Raw genomic sequence first — 20,964 nt, 5'->3', positions numbered from 1 at the left:
CTTGACATCCTGTATTATGTATGCTTGACCGTTCGTCTACGTTACAGGGAGATCATGAAGGTAGGCAGACACCCTTTTACATATGCCCATGGATTGTGCTCAAGAAAATGAAGTTCTCCCTTAGTATGCATGCATCGGTTTCAAGCTGCTTATTCTTCACATGGGATCTGTATGTCCATATCTTCTGCAACTTGCTTAGCAAGACTTCAGTATTCTTCCATATGGATCTTTCATTTCACTTTCATTCAAGGGCCTCTGTCTGCAATGCTGTTTTGCTCTGTAAATATTGTGTTGCGCCTTCCTAGGAATCAAATCTGTCAAAACCCGGGAGAGGGGTTTGCCAAAACATAGATTTGCTTAGATTTGCTGTTTATAGCATAATGTTTTATTTGAAGTAGATGTAAAGACAATTCTGTGACAGCCAACCCTCCCTTACTTTGTCGAAACTAGTGTCCGAACCAGAACATACTATGCAGCATACTCTAAATAGTGCTCATGGACTTCATTATAGTGAGTCTCATTCTGAGTATGTTATTGTGGTACAAAAGTGTTAGTAACCGAATAACTTCTGCTTTTACCACACCACAGTATTCTGAGTTTGCAGGGAAAACATCCAGCATTCTGCTGGACATTTTCTCTCCACTTTACCGCCAATAAACAGAGGAATGTACAGATGGCAGATTCACCACAGCGATCATTTCTCTAAAACACCAATATGGAGTCCAGTGAGACCACATGCATGGGCCTATCACCCCCTTACCACTGCCAACATGAGTGGCGTTAATGGTAATAGATGTGTTGGAATTGTCAATGGTAATTCATGGAATGAGGACCAATAACACTACAGGATTTACTCAGCACCTAAGCTATTCTGATCATTTTATTATCCTCATTACAAGGCCCTACTTCAGAGGCCTTAAAACGGGGGCTAAACCAATACACCAACTGGTTTGTAAATGGGCTTCAATCCCACCCCCAGCATTCACTGATGTAATTCAAATCCCCCTGCCTGCAATAATAAAAAAATCTCCTGCCCTACCGCTACAAAAAATTAAGAATACTGATTTGCAGCCATGATATGCTAGAAAATCTTGCTGAGAGAAAACAAAATGCTGTAGATTAGAATGCAAGTGGCAATTGGCTAAGTCCATGGAGGATAAACAAAACATTTAAGGCTTCCAAAACATGTATAGCATGCTGAAAGCAAAAATAGTGTTATACCAATACACTTTTTAATCCAGATAGCATCTCACAACAAATATTCAAAGTTCTAAAGTAATCACCCAGAGCTTTGGCAGTGACGATTATGACATCCAAAACAGTAGGTGACAATCTCATTACTTTTTCCACTCAAAGGTTCAGGATATTTGCACAGCGCTGGGTTACATCAAATGTCACTGCTAGAAGTAAAAAGGAAATCCTAAAGCTAAATGCTCTGGCTCCCCTTGTACTGCCTGAATTCCTAAACTAATCAAACCAATTGTGAAAAATCTTAACATCCATAACTGCTTTCTTTCCAATGGATTGTGTCCTCCCACGTATTCCTTATCTTTGATATTTCCTAATATCCAGCTTGCTGCCTCGGAAATTGTTTTTCAGTGGGGGGCGCTGTGCATTGATGACTGGTCGAGTCGATGTCCCTCGGAGGTCTCCGTCTTGACTTCGACGTCATCACAGGTACAAGTAGCTCACGCAGCGACCGTTGCTCAGTTCTGTTTTTCCGCGCTTCACAGCTTCGGTAACGTAACGCTTGGTTCCGTGTGATTCTTCTATTTTCTTTGAGTTTCCTAAGAAAATTCTCGACGAGATGGCTTCCTCATCGGCTCCGTCGACTCCTCGGTCTGGTTTTAAAAAATGCCTCTAAATTGTCCATGAAGGACCAGCTTTGAATCTGCCCGTGGTGTCTAGGGGCAGAACACCTGTACTCGGAGTGTAACAAATTCATGTCGATGACAGCCGAGGCCTTGAGGGAGCACATAGGGAAGTTGGAGAGAGGTAGGCTATAAATCTATTACCCCGTCCAAACGTAAATCATCTGACGAGTCGAGGCCTTTGTCTCCTCGTCATAAAAAACCTAAACGCCTCCGTTCCCGTTCGCAAAGTGGGTCGCATCACTCCTCATCTTCGAGGCATGGTAAAAAGAGGCACCAAAGATCGCCGTCCACTTCCTCATCTAGTTCACCCGAAAGGGTTGTTTGTCCCTCAAAACACAGTACCCCGGCTCAATGGGAGTGAGTATGATGAAGGTGTTCGAGAACGCGGCCTTGCCCCCCTCGAAAACACCTATGTGTTTAGTTATTTGCATTTATAGAGCGCACAACTTCCCTTAGGCATCGTGGTGCTGTCAAGAAGCTTAACTTAAGTTAGATAAGTGCTTGTGAGGGTATCAGGTAATACTATCCCCATATATATGGTCGACGTAAATAATATCTCTGGGAAAATGTCGTGGCAATATTATTTGGGTGACCATATAAATGGGGACAGGGGCAAAAAATAAAACATTTTTTTAAAAAAAGATACAAAAAAAGTTTGAGGGTTGCGGGGGTGTCCCCCGCATGTTCCATGCAATAATGTCGCCACAAAAAACTGCCATTTTTCGGCGAGATTTTTGTGGCGACGTTATTACATGGAGCCCTTGTGAGGACATAACTACGTATAGCCTGACCCAGTGGTAGGGTGGCAGCAACACTTAGTACATGAAATACAAATAAAAAATATGAAGTCAATTCCGGTGGCATAAACATGATGTCCAGCCCCATCTTGAAGGGTGGCAGCAACCAATAATGCAAGAGTCAGTGTCGGTGGCACAAATCGACTGCCTGGCCCTATGTAGAGGGCGGCATATCGAGTGTATGGGACAAATCCAGTGGCGTAAACATGATGGCCAGCACAGTAATGAAGGGTGACCGTCGCAAATCATGCAGAGAGTCAGTGTAGGTGGCAAGGACAAAAAGCCTAGCCCTAAGTTTAGGGCGGCGGCAATAGCCAGTGCATAATGTCAAATCTGGGGGCAAGGCCTGGAATGCCGGCCCTATTTAGATCGAAGCATACAGGCGACCAGGGGTGAGGGGTACATCATACACCATACGGGTGACCATGGGTGAGAGTGGTACATCATACACCATACGGGTGACCAGGGGGGAGGGGGGCACATCATACAACATACGGGTGACCAGGGAGTTGGGGGGCACATTACGAAGCATACAGGCAACCAGGGGGCACAGGGGTACATCATACGGGTGACCAGGGGTGTGGGGGCACATCACAAAGCATACGGGCGAACAGCAGGGAGGGGGGTACATCATACAACATATGGGCGACCAAGGGGAAGGGGGGCATATCGTACAACATATGGGTGACCAGTGGGGTGGGGGGCACATCACGAAGCATACGGGCGACCAGAGGGGTAGGGGGTACATCACGAAGCATACAGGTGACCAGGGGGGAGGGGGGTACATCATACACCAATATGGGTGACATAGGGGGAGGTGGGCACATCATACAACATACGAGCGACCAGGGGGAGTGGGGGACACATCACAAATCATATGGGCGACTAGGGGGTTGGGGGCGTACATCATACAGCAATACAGGTGACCAGGGTGGGGGGCACATCAGGAAGCACACGGGCGACCAGGGGAGAGGGGGTACATCACAAAGCATACGGGTGACCTAGAGGCGATACCCCAGACAGAAGCTGTGAGTCCTTGAACCCGGGCGTGGAAACTCCTTGAGAGCAATCTAATCCCTCGAGTCGAGAGAAAGCCTCCATAAAACACAAAAGATTGTTGTCAATGACGCTGAAAGAAACACATATGGCAAGCCCGAAAGGTGCGTCGTCGACACCCTCTGTGCCAAAATCGATGGGAGAAGCCATCAACGCCACGAGCGCCAGCCTCCTCAACGCTGTTTATCCCAATTCCTCCAATACTGTCTTCGAGAACCTCAATGTTAATGTCAAAGCCATCGGCGGCTTCGGGTAAACCTTCCAAACCATTGACAATTTGGTCGAAGCAGTCAACAGCGAAGATTTTGACACTGTCTGCTCCCATTATGACGTCTATAGCACCTTTGTCTTCTTTTGAGAGGTTACACACCACAACCTCGCTCAGACTATTTTAAAACCCTTTATTCAATCTATGAAGATGCAGAAGAGTCATCTAGTTTAGTTTGTTTTGTATAGCGCAGCCTGGCCCTAAGGCAACTGGGCGCTTGACATGGTTACAGGCAGGTAAAATATACATGGTTGTTATATACACACGGTTGTTCTAGTACAGAAAAATGGTTACATAGGCATACTTCTGTTAGTGCATGTTATTCACAATTTGTGCAGTCCGTTGAGGAGCATGGATATACAATACAGAAAAAGGTAGGTAGGACAATTTATAGTATGATTACAAAAAGTGTTTTTTGTTGGCTAGATATGTCAATAAATATATTTACAAGTGACTCAGGTGAGTGAGGGTATGGGTTTAGTCTTCTTTGGTGATGAGCCAGGTTTTGGCATTTTGTCTGAATCGGTGGTAGGAGGGTTCAGTTCTAAGAGCAAGTGGTAAGGAATTCCAGAGTTTCGAGGCAAGGACTGGGAAACTTGCACCACCTGCTCTTTGGAGCTTGTGTCTAGGGACATTTAATCTGTGGGTTTGGGCTGATCTGGTTGGCCTCGATGAGATGTTACGAGTGAAGTTGTCAGCCAGGTATTTGGGGGCTTGATTGGACAGGCACTTATGGGTGAGAGACAGTGATTTGTACTCGATTCTCTGGTGTATCGATAGCCAATGGGTGGTTTGTCTCAAATCTGAGATGTGTTCCGATTTAGGTATATTCAGGGCTGCTCTGAGAGCGTTATTTTGAACCACTTGAAGCTTATCGATGTTCTTTTGGCTGGTGCCAAGATAGAGTGCGTTACAATAGTCTACCTTTGAGAGTACTAACGCTCTGGCAAGGGTTGTGCAGTTGGCTGTGGATAGGTAGGGTCTGCATGCGTTAATAAGCTTGCAAGTGTAAGCGGTAGAGGATGAGGTGACGTTGATTTGTCTGGTCAGGGTGAGGGAAGAGTTGAGGTATATTCCTAAGGTTTTTACATGGTTGGATACAGAGATGTTGTTGCCGTCAATGGTGAATGACTGGTAAAGTTTGTCAACGTTTTTAAGTCTGGATTGGGAGCCTAGGAGAAAGACCATTTGGTCTGAGGAGGAAAGACCATTTGGTTTTGAATATGGGACACCTTCTGTACCAGAGGAACTCATATCAGAAGAGTCTTGTATATAGAATCTGCAGGACACTCTGCGTGAGGCAAGTGGTATTGACACTTCCCCTGAAATCGAATTTGGTAGAGCAGATCCAGGAGATCATGCTGAAAGCAACTATAGACTACTCATGACTAGAGTAATGGAATTCATGGGATGCTCCAGGCCCGCACCTGTTTTCGAACAGGACGATTTAAGTGACGTACTGGATAAAGGACCACAGGAAGACCCTAATGTCCCATTTCATAAGGTTCTGCAAAGGAAGGTAACTTCCAACTGGGAAACATCTGAGGTTGTCCCGGCAGTGAATAAGAGGCTAACAGCCAAATACAGAGCTTCAGCTTCTGACCCTCTATACCTTTCGAAACATCCAACACCAGAAAGCCTGGTAGTACAGGAGCTACCTCTTCGGGCAAACAAAATGCCTATCCCACAATTCCACAAGATAGGGATGACAAAAAATGCAATGCTATGGCCAAGAAAGTTTTCTCGGCCGGTACTATGGCGTTAAAATCTGTTAATGTCACGTCACACCCTTTGGGACTGTATTTCGATGGCTGCTGACCACATGCCTGAAGGGGAGGAATGAGACGGTTTCTTGAACATTGTCAAGGATGGGAAGAAAGCTATGTGCAAATCCCTCCAGACCGGTCTCGATTCAGTTGATGGCATTAGCAGAGCTAGTACGGTAATCCGCAGATTTGCTTGGTTGCGGAAGTCAGGATTTGCCACAGACGTTCAGTCCAGGCTTCTCAACATGCCCTTTGACAGCACACATCTATTTGGGAATAAAGCTGATGAAAGTTTGGAGAAGCTGCAAACTTCCAAGGCGGCGGCCAAATCCCTTGGAGCTGCAATAAGGCAAACTCCAAACCGCCCCACAGGTGCGCCCTGGAGGGTAAGATACTTTCGCTATTATTCTGCATTCGTAAAAGGCAGAGGACAGCCAGCTCAGAGGTCAAAGACAATTCCCCCTGTGAGTTTCAGGCTCTTTTGGTGAAGCCTCATTAACTTGTTTTCTGTACAGTGAAAGTGAACGTCAACTGACCTTCCTTCCCAAGGTTTTCATCTAAGTTCCATCTTTCAACTTCCTCAGATTATTCATCTTTGAGTTTTCTACCCTCTACCTCATTTCTAGTTAGTTCTTGTGTTGGAAGGCACAATAGTAAGCAGACTCTGGCTGGGTGTGGATAATTCTCTCCATTTCAGAGTGCTGTGATCTGGCAGGACACGTTGTTCTTGAAGGTCACAGAGCTGACTCCACCCTAGGTGTGGCAGCCACCCTGCAGAGTGGTATTCTAGTTTTGGACGTCTGCCAAACAACCAAGTGGGCTTCCTTGCACATATTTGTTTAAACGGTACTGCCCTGATTTCCTTGTCTAGTCATGACATCTGTTTTCGAAGGGCGGTGCTTCGAAGTTTTCTGGTGTAGGTGGTATTTGTCGCTATCCTTCCTCTTCCATGGTTCTGTACTGCGTTCTATCTAAGAGGGGGTCTGGTGGAGGAATATACCCATTAGAAGACTAAATTACTTAGCTCTTGGTATTAATCTTTCCAGCAAGTTATTCCTTCTTCCCATTCCAAATCACCATTCTATCCTACCCCTCATGTTGGATAGCATCTTCACCACTTGTTGTTCTGCAGTCCCTCAACTGCTGAGTGCTAGGAAAATAGGAGGATGTAAGGTCATGGGCTCCAATGGCCCCATTCATACTGACAATTACAGCACGCCCAGTGTTGGGGGCACCTTGGAGTCAAGGTGACGTAGAGCTACATATAGCGCCACCTGGTGGCTGAAAAACCTCATAGGGTAGCTGGCTCTGGAAGATGCATATCTATGATGAGGAGTTCCTGGGAGGAAGACTAATCCTTCTGAAAGAACATTTCCGGCTGGGAAGTAATTTGTTCTTTTCGAATATGGATGCTTTCTTTAGATTAACATGTCACTGTTGCCTTTTTGAATTGTGGGGCCATATTGGATTTGGATTAAGGTGTTCATTGAAAATAAAAAATGGGAAAATGGGCCTGAAAATATTAATAACAACTTCATTAAGGCCAAAATCTAAACAGGGGAACAAATCGAGTTGGAAGATAAGTGCACAGTGGATTTACATAAGTAAAGTGTGCCACGAAATGGATGCAAACTACCTGTTGATGAAGCAGTTTAATTGGGTACTTTGATAGTGGTGAGGAGGGACAATTAAAAGGTGCTGCTGAAATGTTATCAAAGTATCTAACCTTTGCGTGAGTCCATTTTAGGAGTGATAACCTGTACTTGCCCGCAAGGATTGGTAAGTAACCTGTGTTTCATTTTTGTTTGTGATGTTGCTTTTAGTGTGCATACCCTGTCACTAAATAAATTGTACCTCTAAGCAATGGAAAATCGGTGTTATCCTGTCATTGTTTTTCCAGAGTATAGAAGATTTTATTACATGCCTGGACTGTGCAGCAGATGCATGTAGCATTATGGTGAAAAAAGGAGACAAGAAAAAAGAAAGGTAATTGATAATGTCACAATTAGCACAGTCCTGAGGTTTAAGCCTTATTCATTACTTGCTTTCTGTACTTTTTATTTATTTGGGAATATCATTAGTTTCTAAAGGTAAACATTAGCAGTTGAAAGGTCTTCTTTTAACCCAGTCATTGACTGAGAGCAGATGGTAGTTTTATATGAAACACAGCCATCTGACTATTTGTAAATCTAGCAGGAAGTTGTGCGATTTCTTCCCCTACTAAGCACATGACCATGATTACAGAAACCCCTTCCTGTAGATCAGACTACATGCTATAACCATGGCTTATTGAGCATTTTATGGCGACACACTTGTTTCTGTCGAAACATTTCAGATGTACTACCTCTCAATCTCTTTGTTCGTGCTCTCTCCTTTTAATGCAGGGCCCCATCCTCCTCAGAAGAAGGCTGAGTGGTTTTTTTCCTCCTTTTTGTGTCTTGACCCCATCCCGCTACTGTAGAGCTCCGTCCCCCAGGCAGGATCACCAACCATCTGGTGTTTAAAAAGGCCTTAAAGATCTTTCACTTTCCTGTCTAATTTATTGTTATATCTGTAAGAACACTCCAATTGCAGTTGCAAGGGACCCTTTGTTGAACATGTGTTTTATGCACTTCAAAAAAGAGTTGCTGCTTTAGCTGGATGCTGTCAGTTGCAGTTACACAAGTTATGAAATGCGGCCGGTCAAAATGATCCCACCTAAAAAGAGTACATTGAAATGCTGGTTCTATGCTCTGACGTCACCCAAAACACTTAAATGCAGCGATGTTCCAACCCACAATCACAAAATAGTCCCAAGGCGGTCAGCTGAATAAATAAACATGCTAACAATTGTGGAGGATCAGACGAAGGAGGCGGATGCAGTAAAGACATTTTCACTATATATTTAATTTAAAGTAAAATAAGGCCTGTCTTTCCCTATGTCTATGGGGTTTTCCCCACCTATTTTACTAAGGTGCTCATCAGTCAGTGTGAATGTCCAAAACAAGTCTGTGCACCATCCAAATCTAATCTATCTGACCCTACCACTAATATAACTAACTAAGGCCAGGAGAATGACTCCCTTCTCCTGGTTGCTGGGTTTTGTCACAGGGTTTCCTTGATTCTATTGTCTCAATCAGCAGACCATTCATACATAATCTCTGGTTATCCTCTGGATTAAGTTCTGCCATTCTTTTATGGGACTGGTATTGTCTCTGTTCCTTCTTTCTCTCTTGTAGGGTTCGAGGCCCTCTGGTATATTGCTTGCCTCTCGAATATTTTGGTTTTTCAATTTCCCATTATAATCCACCTCCTTCCAGAGTGCTGTTTCACATATGAGGCTAATCTTCTTGAGCCCACTGGTCTTTATTTCCCAAGTGTCTTTCTCTATTATGCTGTCTTTCTTATCGTCTGGATATGGGTTGACCTTTCCCTTTTCCCAGGGTAACACGTTTCTAACTTTGTTTCTCTCCCCCTGAATGGTTTTCTGGTTTCTCCTGATCTCATTAACACAGATCTGGTTTATCAGAATATTTCCACTTCTTTTCGCATTAGTACTGGGACAAGTTTTGTTTAATTTATAAGTCCTGCTTGACCTTCCGGTATTCCCATTACCCCATATTACCTTCTGTTTTCAAGGGTAACAGCATCTGTACCTGTAGGATGATTGATTCTTTCTTGCTTTCTTTGTAGCCCTGTGGCTTACGTTCCACTGCGTCTCTCACCTCGCCGTCTCGCTCTTGCCTCTTGATAGCAGAAGTGCCATGGCTCGGATCGGGCGTTCCTTCCTCCCGCTGATGGTATCAGCGTTGTTTGTACAGCCGGGCTGCCCATTACGATTGCTTTGTGGTCACACCACCACCAAACTCTCTTCCACCGTGTTTGGATATCCTCTGCTTTCACACGCTTGTTGCCCATCGTTTCTAGCTCTGTGTCAGAGCTGCTCGGGTTTACTCGGGCTCCATGTTCTGCGACAGCCCCGCCCCGCCTCCTCCTGCTCTGCTATTGTTAGGGAGAATTCTCTCTTTAGGCTGAATTTCCTAACCTAGTGAGTCCCCCAGCAGCTTTGCTGGATTTCTGGAATTTGTTTTTTTTCTCCTGCCAAGAGTGAGACTCTTTTTCTCCCACTCTTGGACATGATTTATGGTGTTCCTTTGACTGTTTGTGTTTTATGGGCTATGGGGTCCTTTACTCCATAGGGTCTCATGTGTTTTTACTATGTGTGTTACACAGCACCCTCCGTGCAGTGACACAGGGGTGGCATAGTGACACCCCACCATAGACTCCATACCCTGGGACTGACTACTGTCTCCCAGGGCATGTAAAGTCACCATTGGCTTTACTAGTCCCAAATTATTAACAGAAACCGGAACAAACCATCATATTGTGGACATACTGGTCGGGGCAATTCGATTGCCCCGGGGTCTGTTAGTCGAGGGGGCACGTCTCCGTCCCCCCCTGATCGAGTTTTGGCTGGTGGCAGTGGATACTACTTTTTATATTCGACCGCGAATATATCCCTATGGGATTTTCCCATTGTTCGAGGCTACCAACTTTAATTATTTAATTCTCATAGCCTCGAACATACCGCTGGTTTATTTATTTATTATTAATTCGCCGGTTGGTATTTTTTGCCAGGACTCGATTCTAAAATGGCGTTTGTGTTTTCTTCTGTGACTCCAACCCAAGTCGAGCCCTTTGTTCCACTTTTTGGCGGGCTTCTCCACAGAAGCCTCCAAAATTGGTGCCACTCTGTCTGGGTACCACAGGGGGTGTGGGAGGGGGTTTAGGCACCCTGGACTGAGTTACCTTGGTAACTGAAGTCGCACTCTTGTGTGATTGGCCCAAGTGGTGAGCCGGCTGGCTCACCACTTAGCATGTTTTTTTTTTTTTTAACTTTCGTTTTTATTGGCATTTTAAATTGTACAAACAGGCAAACAAGGAAAAAGAACCGTGGATCGTCCCCCCCCCCCCCCCTCTCCCGCCCCACCCCTGGATCCCCCCCCCTCCCCCGTGTCCAGTTCAACGTGTTCGTCTTGGGAGACTCACGGAGCTACCGCCGTCTCCCTTGTCGTAGAGTCGTTGCGATGCATAACCACTACATCAGTTGGCTGGCTTCTGGCCTTCCCCAGGTCCTGGGGCCCCAAGTTTTGGTTGACCTTCCAAAAGGGAGACCTTCCCCTCAGATCCGGGGTGAGGGGAGTTTCGAAGGGTTCAGTGTACGTCCCATCCCCAGGATTGCTGGACACCCGACCAGTCCGTAAGAAATGTGTTCATTTTGTTATTTACCATGGCCGTCAGTTTGTCCATCAAAAACATGTTTTTGACCTTTTTCATCCAGTCTTCCTTCGAGGGGGCCTCCGGGCTTTTCCATTTCTGTGCCAAAGCCACTCTTCCAGCCCTTAACATCGTTTCCCACATCCTAGGGTATCGGTGCACCTCTGTGTCCTCTGGGGGGAGGCCCAGCAGCATCGTCAGGGGATTAAGTGGAATACGGGTCTCAGTCACTTCCTCCATCCAGTCCCTCACTTGCTCCCAATATGTTTGGACCTTCGCACAGTGCCACCACATGTGGCCTCTGGTCCCCGTCTCCCCACACCCTCTCGGGCACCTTGGTGATACTCCCGGAAACATCTTGGATAGTTTTGCGGGGTCTCTGTGCCATCCCTGCAGTATTTTAAAATTATGTTCCATGTCGGCGGTAAAGAGATTCCCATGGAATGCAATTTTGAAGATCCTGGCCCAATCATCCTCGGGGATTTCAGCACCTGCCAGGCCCTCCCAGAACAGGCGAAAACTCCTTCTGCCCTGAAGGTTGTACGTGTTGAGGACCCTGTACAGACTTGATACCGCCCCCTTCCTGGAGGTCGCCAAATCAAGGAGCTTCTCAAAGGGGGTCAACTGTCTTCGCAGGTTGGAGCCCCACGATGGGTCACAGAGGATGCCCTTCAGGCGAAGGTATTCGAAGATAGATATTGAATCACGACCTAGTGCCTCCCTGAGCTCCTCATACGGTAAGAATTCGCCGTCCCTAAACATTTGCCCCGCCCATTCCATCCCCCTGTCTGACCAGGTCTGGGAATATCTGAACCCTCTTCCTCCCAGGTTAATGGGGTGTCCCCAGAGGGATGACATTGGAGACGGCCATGTGGTAAGGTGGGCGGTTTGAGGGCCTTCCTTCCAGATGTCCCATAGTACCCCCAGGGTCGGGTGGGCCCGTAGACGCCCTGGGATTTCCTTACGAGGAGTCCACAGGAGGTCGCGGACTTTGTGGGGGTGAGCGTCCATGTCCTCCAGGTAGGACCAGTATGTTCTCAGCCCCTCCTTCATGTGCTCAGGGAAGACACGCAGTTGGGCAGCACAGAAGTAGAGATGGAAATCTGGCAGCCCAAATCCCCCCTCCTCCCTTGGTAGGGTCAGGACGGCCCTTCCAATTCTCGGGGTTTTGCCTTGCCACACAAAGTCACGGACCCCCGATTGCAGGTCTTTAAGGTTCTGTGTCGGGACCCTGGTCGGGAGGGCTGTGAATAGGTACAGGAGTCGCGGCAGGACATTCATTTTGACGGCCGTCATTCGGCCATACCACGAGAGAATCATTTTGTCCCATCTCCTTAAGTCTGCGGTGATCTCTGCAATCATGGGACCATAGTTGGCGGGGCCCAGGTTCGACATATCTCTGGGGATGAGGACCCCTAGGTATCGTATAGCGACCCTCTCCACCTTGATCCCTCGGAATCTATTCTGGGGGTCTAGCACCGGGTCTGTTTTTCGCATTGGGAGCAGGACTGATTTAGCAGTGTTTATTTTTAGGCCCGAAAATCGGCCGAAAGCCGACAGCAGGGCCAGGAGGGGGGGGAGGGAAGAACCCGGATCCACTAGGTAGGCCAGGATGTCGTCCGCAAACAGGGAGAGCTTAAATTCCATCTCTCCCCTTCTTATTCCCCTAATGTTCGGGTGCGCTCTAACCGCTATTGCTAAGGCCTCCATGGTGAGGACATAGATCAGGGGAGAGAGTGGGCATCCCTGCCTTGTTCCTCGGGAGAGGGGGAATGACCCGGACAGTATCCCGTTTACCTGTACCCTCGCTGTGGGGGCTCTATAAAGTGCAGTTACCCAGCTCATGATATGGGACCCAAAGCCCATTCTTTGAAGTAGAAGCTCCATATAGCGCCACTCGACCCGGTCGAAGGCCTTCTCTGAGTCCAGTGAGAGGACGCAGGCGTCAAGGTCCGATGCTTGGGCAAAGTGAAGCAAGTCTAGGGTCTTGCGGATGTTATCCGAGCCCTGCCTCCCGCTTATGAAGCCCACCTGGTCCCCGTGAACTAGCTTCGGCATTATGCCTTCCAGCCTTTTCCCCACCACCTTGGCCAGGATCTTCACATCTACATTCAACAATGATATGGGTCGATAGGAGGAGCATTCTGTGGGGTCTTTCCCCTCCTTGGGCAAAACTGCTATCACTGCTCCCATCATCGACTCGGGGAGTATGCCCCCATCGAGCACTTCATTAAAGACCCTCACCAAGTATGGGATCAAGGTGGACCGGAACTTTTTGTAAAAGAAAACTGTGAAGCCGTCATCCCCGGGGGAGGTTCCCACCCTCATCCCAGAGATCACCTTGTCCACCTCATCCTCTGTGATCGGGCCCTCTATTCCTTCTGCCATATCTCTTGTGAGGGATGGGATCTGTATTGAGTCAAGGAAGGTTTCTATCTGGGCATCGTCCCCATCATATTCTGAGGAGTAGAGAGTTGTGTAATATTGGCGGAAGGCCTCACCGATATGGGGAGGGTCGTTGCCAAGAAGCCCCTGGGTGTCCCTCACCTCCCTCACCCTTCTATTCCTCTGGACCTCTCTCAGCTTCCATGCTAGGATCTGGTCCGCCCTGTCCCCCTTTTCATAGTATTTTTGTTTAGTTAGTTGAAGGCACCTTTCTGTCTTATGTAGGAGCAGGTCTTTAAGCTGTAGCCTGCAGTCTTCGAGGGCGGCCACCTGCTTTCCCGTTAATGGGTGCCCCGGAGAGCTCGCTGGCTGGAGGCGGGATATCCTATCCCTCAGAGCCTTCTCCTGTATCCCCCTCTCCCTTTTCTTTTGGGCCCCAAGTTTTATAAGGACCCCCCTCAAGGTGGCTTTGAAGGCGTCCCAAAGCGTGTGGGTGGCGACCTCCCCGTTGTCGTTTAGGTCAAAGAATTCTGTTATGGAGTCCAAGACTTCCTGGGTGAGGACCTCATCTTTTAACAGAGCGTTGTTGCACTTCCAGCGCCCTCTGTGGCCTCTGCACCACCCCATTGCTATTGTGACTTTGACCAAATCATGGTCTGACCAGGGAACAGGGTCTATTCTGTAGCCTGACACATAAGGGCTGAGTGACTCCTCTACCAGGACGTAGTCTATTCGGGAGAAAGAGTTGTGTATAGCTGAGTAATAGGTGAAGGAAGGGATTCCCCCTCTGGGGAGAGGAATTGTATCGGATAGGCCCAGATCCGCGTTTACCCTCTGGAAGGATTGTGCCATAGCTTCTTCTGTGGCTCTGGGAGTGAGGGGGTCTACCCTTTTCCTGTCCCTAGTCGGGTCAAGGACCATGTTGAAGTCCCCCCCCACCACTAGCGGGCCCTGCACGAATAGTCTGATCCTGTCACTCACCGATTCCCAGAATGAGGCCTGACCCTCGTTGGGGCCATATACTACCGCCAGAGTGAGGGGGGAGCCCCGTATGGTGCCCCGGACCAGCAGGTATCTTCCCTCTGGGTCTTTTAGGATGTCCGCCTTCTCGAACCCTGCGTCTCTGGCTACCAGGATGGCCACCCCTCTCTTTTTGGTCCTGTGGGAAGCGTGAAAGACCTCCTCGATTCCCCCCCCGCGCAGCCGGGGCTCCTTTCCCCTTGCCCAGTGCGTTTCCTGTACAAACAGAAGGTCCAGTTTAGCCCTCCTAAACTCCCTACAGACTAGGGATCTCTTCGAAGGGGTATTCAAGCCCCGAACATTTAGGGAGCCCACCCCCAGGGCCGGCAGTCCGTCAGCCATTGTCTATGGGTTCCATTCTAACGGGTGGCTGCCTCGCAACGGATCTCATCTCTAACTCCCCGTGAGTTGACTTATGGACACTTTTGACGTGTTTCCCCAACTGATCCCCAAACCCCTTCCCAGACAAACAATCCCCAACTTGTTTCGATCCCCCCACCCCCTGCCCCGGCGTCCAGCCAGTTAGTTCAGCCATCACTGGCGCTTTGGCCGGACCACCAGCCTGCCCCTCTCGGCCAGGCCATCATTAACTGGCACCTTATAGTGAGCCCCCCCCTCTATCCCCCCCCCGATTTTGCTCACCCAACTTGCTTTGCGTGGGGATTTTAGTTTCCTCCTCTTCTCCTATCTTTTTGCTGGGTTCTTCGCCCTCAAGAACACCCATTCCCTCCGGGATCTCCAGCGGCCTCGTTCCCCCTGGGACTGCCCGGCCACTGTCTCTCAGAGTCATTCTGCTCCCCTTCTTTCCTTGGGGAGGGTGTATTCATCCTCCTGAATTTCCTCGCTCCTGACTTTTTCCGTCTTTCTCTCGGCGGGCCTGGGTCTCCAGCTCCAACTCTGGCCGGCCCCCGCGGTTCTCGACGGGGCGCTGGGTCTGAGACATAGTCCTGGACAGCCCCCTTGATGTCTTCCTCCGAAATCAGTGTCGTTCTCTGACCCAGGTACTCGAATGTCAAGGAGAATGGGAAGCCCCATCTGTATCGCACTCCTTTTTCCTTCAGCACCTGTGTGAGGGGCCGGCACATTCTCCGCTTGGCCAGGGTGTATGCTGAAAGGTCCTGGAATATGGAGATCTGGGAGTTGTTGTAAGTGATCTCCTGGGCCTTTCTGGAGGCCTCCAGCACCCGCGTCTTTTCCAAGTAGTAATGAAACCGAACCAGAATCGACCGGGGGCCCCCTGCTCGGCCTCCCGCTCTATGTATCCGATCGAATATGGGTTCTGTGGTCATCTCTCCTTCGAAGAGGAGGGCGATTATGTTGCGTACTACTCGGGTCAGCTCTCTCTCTGTTTCCCCCTCCGACTCCGGGACCCCAAAGATCCTGAGGTTGTTTCTCCGCTCCCTGTTTTCCAAATCGTCCATCTGTCTTGACCTCTCCTCCTCCCTTTTTTCCAGGGCGGCTAGTCTCATGTTTACCTCTACTTCCAGGGTGGCCGCTGAAGATTGGTTGGATTCGACCTGAAGAAGTCTGTCCTCAACTGTCTCGACTCGGCGGTCCATTTGTTCAAACTTTTGGGCAATGTCCGCCCGCATATCTCGGATCTCTTGCAGTATGGAGGCAAATCCCCGCTCCATTGCGGCCGTAGAGGGCGCAGGGGGTTCCAGATGGGCCATTCTCTCTCCGTGGGGCGGTTCTGTAAAGGGTGGGACTGGGTCTCGGTAGCGATACTTTTGCAGGTTCTGCTGCCAGTCCATTAGGTTGGCCCCCCGGGTGCTCTGTCAGGAGGGTTATCTCGCTTCCTAGTGGGCTCACCTCGTTGGACCGTTGGTTTCCCCTCGGCGGTGAGGCCCCTCAGACCTGTTGCGCGCCTTTATCCAGTCTTGGCAGTTGATCCCGGGCAGGCTCTCGCCCCACCGGCGGCAGGTGGGGGTCTCACTTCTCGGGCAGTCTCCGAAGCGCCTCCGGTGTACCTCGGTTGTCTTTCCAGTAGGTTGATTTCCCTCTGGAATGGGGGGGGGGTGCTCTTTCCTCCGCTGGGTAGAGTGCTGCAGGTTTTCCGTTGGGGGTCCCTCCTGGCAAGGTGTGCCGTCCCCCCTCCTTCCGAGCGGTCTTTCTGGGCTTTGGTTGATGCCCCCCCGGGAGGTCCTTGCTCCAGGGCGGCCACCGCAGTCTCTCCCGTACACCTCTTTAGTGTTTCAGGCACTCGATATGCCCCCTCTGAGATGGGTGGGGGGTGTTTTCGCCTCCACGGAGTGTTGTGCTGGTGGCGTCACGTTGGGGTCCTCTCCTTCCCCCCTGGGAGCTCTGGGTGCTCCTTGTGGGATGCCCCCGGGCGGGCACACGCCCCGCCTGCCCTCGGCGGGGGCCACACACCCGGGGGGGGGGGGTGGAAGCGGGTCCCGGCGAGCCCCTCCGGAGCCCACTGGGGGTGGGGGGAGGGGTGTGTTGTGCAAGCTCTAGGCGGCGGGTTGCAGGCCCCGCTAAGGCTTCCCGTGCAGGATCGTGCTGGCAATGAAGGGGAGCAGGGGGAGGGGGGGCTCCACGGGTCCGTCCCCCCTCCTTATCTCGTACCTGGCAGGCCGCGGCCTCCCTTGGCGCTCCTGTAGTGGCGGGGGTTTCCTCGCCCCAAGGCGTCCTGGCTCGCGCCTCTTAAAGGGGGAGGCGAAGGCTCGCGCCGATGGGCCCGCTTGCTCCTCCTCGGGCTGCGTTCGCGGCCTGCTGTGACGATCCCGCCACTGCCGCCGCGTTCTCGGATCTCCGTCGTTCGGCGGTCCCCGGATCTCGTTGTTTCGCCCCGGGGGGGCACTGGGGGGGCGGCTTTACGTTCGGCCCGCTTGCGCTCCGTGGGGGGGTCTCGGGGGGGGCTCAGACCCCATACTGACCCGGCTTTAGGAGGAGCTCGCAAATCAGGCTGCCATTGCCTGTGCGCCCCCTGGTGGCCTCCACTTAGCATGTTTGATTGACAGCTAGACTGAGTGAATGGGGGTGTGCTGCATAAAAGCAGGGCTTTGGGGACTGGAACTTCAGAAGTCGCCACAGGACCTGAGAATCCGACGAGGGAGAAGCTGAGCCGACCTACCACGACGACACCACCGGTGGAGCCCTGCAGAACCGACTCACCACTTCCCGACGACAGAGATCTGCCGGCTGGAGAGGCTTCTTCCCCTGACTGGTGGGCACAACCAGTTTACCTTCTTTTCCTCGCTTCCCAGGACGTCTTGTGGTCGAATTTCCCGTGCCAAGCACCCCGGCAACCGGATAGCCACTTACCACTGGACCGCGAATAAAAGGACTGCTCCTTTTACCTGAGAACTCCGTGGCTGGTTTCTTCCCTGGCAGTGCAACGGGCTCCTGTCTTCCTCCCCGACGAGATCCCCTCTTCCCCCGGACGAAGCACCGACTTGCATCCGCTGCCAGGAACAACTCCCCCCGCTGGAGTATTCTCACCACTTTAAGGTACCGTGTCCGCCAGGCCTCCCTTTCTAAAGATTGCTACAAGGTAATAATCATCCCTTAACCTTCTGGACTGGGCTGGCCGCCTTGACCATCTAACTGGTCACTTTCTTTGGTCCAACTCTTCCTGAACCTTTTCAAGACTTTTGTGCACTTCAACCGTGTGACCTTGGACACATTTCGTTCTGATCCTCTTAAAGTGGATCCGGCCTTCTGAACAAGTGTTGGGATCTGTTTCAAACTATACTCTGCTTTTCTCTCCCTTTTTAAAACAAATTATTAGAGTGCCATCTGCGTTAAGCCCTCACCGCTGTCTGAAAATAAGTGGGGCTTTACTTAAGAATTGTCTAATATTCTTTTAAGGGAGTGTATATCTTTTAGTGACTGTGTTTTTGAACTGCTTAACATTAGTGCCTGTGTGTTTTACTAGATGTGGTTTTAAATAAATAATTATATCTCTTTTACACCAAGCTCTGGTCAGTGTTTACTTTTTTTACTATGTTCTTTTGACCTATTGTGAATACTCTGTATACTGCCTAACTCTTCTTGAGGGAAGTCTGACTGCTCAGCCACAGCTACCAAGTGAATCTGTGTGGTACAGACTGCTACCAAGTGGGTTTACTGCCAAACACCTGTAGTCTTAAATCTTTTGCAGTGGTCCCAGAGGGAACTGCACAGGTTTCTGCCTAACAGCTATGTACAGGGGACTTTCCCTGGTTCTCTCTGCGTCTTGTTTTCTCTCGTCTTTCTGTCCTTTCTCCCTGGTCCTTTGGCATATCATCCCTTTTCAGTATCCTCTGCACAGTCCATTGGAGACTTTGAAAGGGATAGCCTCGGTTTCTTGTCGCTGATAAAATAGGTTCACTTTATCTTCATGAAACTGATAACATATCTTCATGAAACGAAGGATAGCTCAGGGGCAACATGCTCGCCTTAGAAGCAAGACGACATGGAGCACCACAGGTTCGATCCCCGGGTCTGCGCTTAGAAACCTCTGGGTATTAAACGCGTTATAAAAAACCTATCATATCATATCATATATCATATTACGCAAATCCATATAAGCCATCACTTGGAGGGCATCAGGGAGTTCCTCATGGGAATGGGGTCCTTATTCCCAAAGGTGGGGTCTCTCCCTGTGAGGTCACACTTGCCTCCACCCCTAGGCAGGGTGTTGCGGAGCAGGCTCACCTCACAGGGAGGGCTCCCCTTGGGGAGAAGGGACCAATTCCCTCAATTCATCGCACAACTTACTTACTGCCTCCCTTTCACACATATGTACAGCATACGTCTGAGGATGAGTTGTCCCTGTCATAAAATAGTTTGTTTTGGGAGTGAGGCTAAAGGAATACCACACCCCTGCAGAAAAGCCTACTGTAAAATCAAATGGTTTAGGTTTTGCTATTTGGCCCTTTACATGGAATAAGCGTTATGCTTAGTTCAGCATCCCAAAGGAAGGAAGCATAATCACCAGTTCAGTTCCAGAAATAATGTTATTCCAGTCAAAGCTTTTTCAAATCAGTGGGTCACACACAGATGCCCAGAACCATGCACACCTTCAACCACCCATTGGCTCACCTTTCAACAGTAGCACAGGGAGGTTGTAACCCTTAACCCTCCAGAACATGCATTGTTACCATGGGGGTGGATGATACAGAAAAGAAAAGGTGATGCAAGCAGAAAATTGTACATAATAACTAAGCAACAATTATAACTATTAAGTCCAGTTTTCTTAATTGGATCATGTTCTGTCCCTTGCGTCGCACCGGACTAACAAAATAAATATGTATTGTCTGTCTGATTTTGGTGCATATGCCTGTCCCTATCCGCACTGCTGCACGTTTTAAGGACCACGTCCAGTTTGAGATTCAAATTAGGTATCATTTTCAATTCAACCGAGTGCCTTTTCAGTTGCATATACTGTAATTCTGCTGTTTTGGTTGGTAAGCTGTCAGTCATTTTGCTCTGAGTGAGCCATATATGATTTTAATCTTTCCTTTTTGACAAGAGGGTTCTCTTATATTCAAACTAATTTGAATGTTTGGGTTTTCTCTTTTTAACAAACCCTTCAAAGTGTGTATGGTCATGGCTTTAAAGATATTTGGAGTCGACTGAGTGCACCTTCTGGTTACCCCATTTTCTTCCTGTAAGCCTTAAGTTATGGACGCTATGGGGGCGCTGCAGAGCAGCCGCGCAAGATGGCGTCTTTCCATTAAACCCCTGTACTGTGCCGGTGGATCCTTTCTTCACGACCACGCTTAGTGAGATAGCCATGGCAGGAAGAAGCAGAATGATTTGGCTAAATGCATGGTGACATCAGAGAGCGAAGTCCGGACATGCAAGGTGCAATATTGGAAGTGCTTTGGCTGGTGTTGTGTGGGGCGATGGAGCCGCGCTGAAGCGCTGTCAGGTGTGCTACTGAGGGTTGGCACTTGGCGGCAGTTGATCTCCCTCTGCGGCTGCAAGCTGTGGTGCTGCGGGGAAAGGGGTGGTGAGGGCAGCGTGAAGTGTGGCTCTATGGTGAAGGGGTGCAGACATGATCTCATTGTTACGGGCTGCTTAGTCTGAAACCTTGGTGCTGCTGGCGCTTGATCCCTGTGAGGGACACACATATTATACAGAGAGGCTGCCCCTTTTGAAGCGGCCCTGCACATGGAGCGGCAATTGTGTGGTGATCAGACATTGCTTCATTGACACACCTAGCTGGGATTGCAGCCTGGGTGTAGCCGGCACCTTGTCCCCGTGTGTGAGGCACACATTGTACAGAGACGGTCCTCATCTGGACATGGCTCTACATGTGGAGCGGAGCAGGCGTTGTGCGTTTCAATCTCAGTGTAGCACTCTGAGCAGCTACAAGTGCCGGCTTTTTCTGTCCTGCTGACATTCCTCCTGCAACAATGTGTTGGTATTACTGCGGAGGCCGCATGCTGGGAGCTGGTGTTACGCTCACCTGGTATCCACAGGTACGCCACCCAGCCCTGGTTGGATGATTTGCACTCTCGAACCCTCTCCCGGTCCCTTGGTAAGGCCTCTGGTTAAAGATGGGTCTGCAATATAGAAGATCTGGATTCAATACCAGATTGTCTTTG

The 20,964-nt window shown here is 49.4% G+C and overlaps 1 protein-coding gene across 2 annotated transcripts in view; it reads left to right on the top strand.

The window, feature by feature from the left end:
- The window catches only part of UFL1 (UFM1 specific ligase 1), a 1,228,658-nt gene that overhangs the window by 1,115,952 nt on the left and 91,742 nt on the right, over positions 1-20,964 (top strand). For both annotated transcript variants that reach the window (XM_069606422.1, XM_069606423.1), the window contains one exon: positions 7,662-7,747. In XM_069606422.1, coding sequence (XP_069462523.1) covers positions 7,662-7,747 — 86 coding nt within the window. The remainder of the gene's footprint in view (positions 1-7,661; positions 7,748-20,964) is intronic.

The sequence above is a fragment of the Ambystoma mexicanum genome, chromosome 4p, assembly GCF_040938575.1.
Source record: "Ambystoma mexicanum isolate Mex_15411 chromosome 4p, UKY_AmexF1_1, whole genome shotgun sequence".
NCBI classification, from domain to species: domain Eukaryota; kingdom Metazoa; phylum Chordata; class Amphibia; order Caudata; family Ambystomatidae; genus Ambystoma; species Ambystoma mexicanum.
Note: the sequence above shows the minus strand (reverse complement) of the source record. Positions and strands in the feature narration are given on the sequence as shown.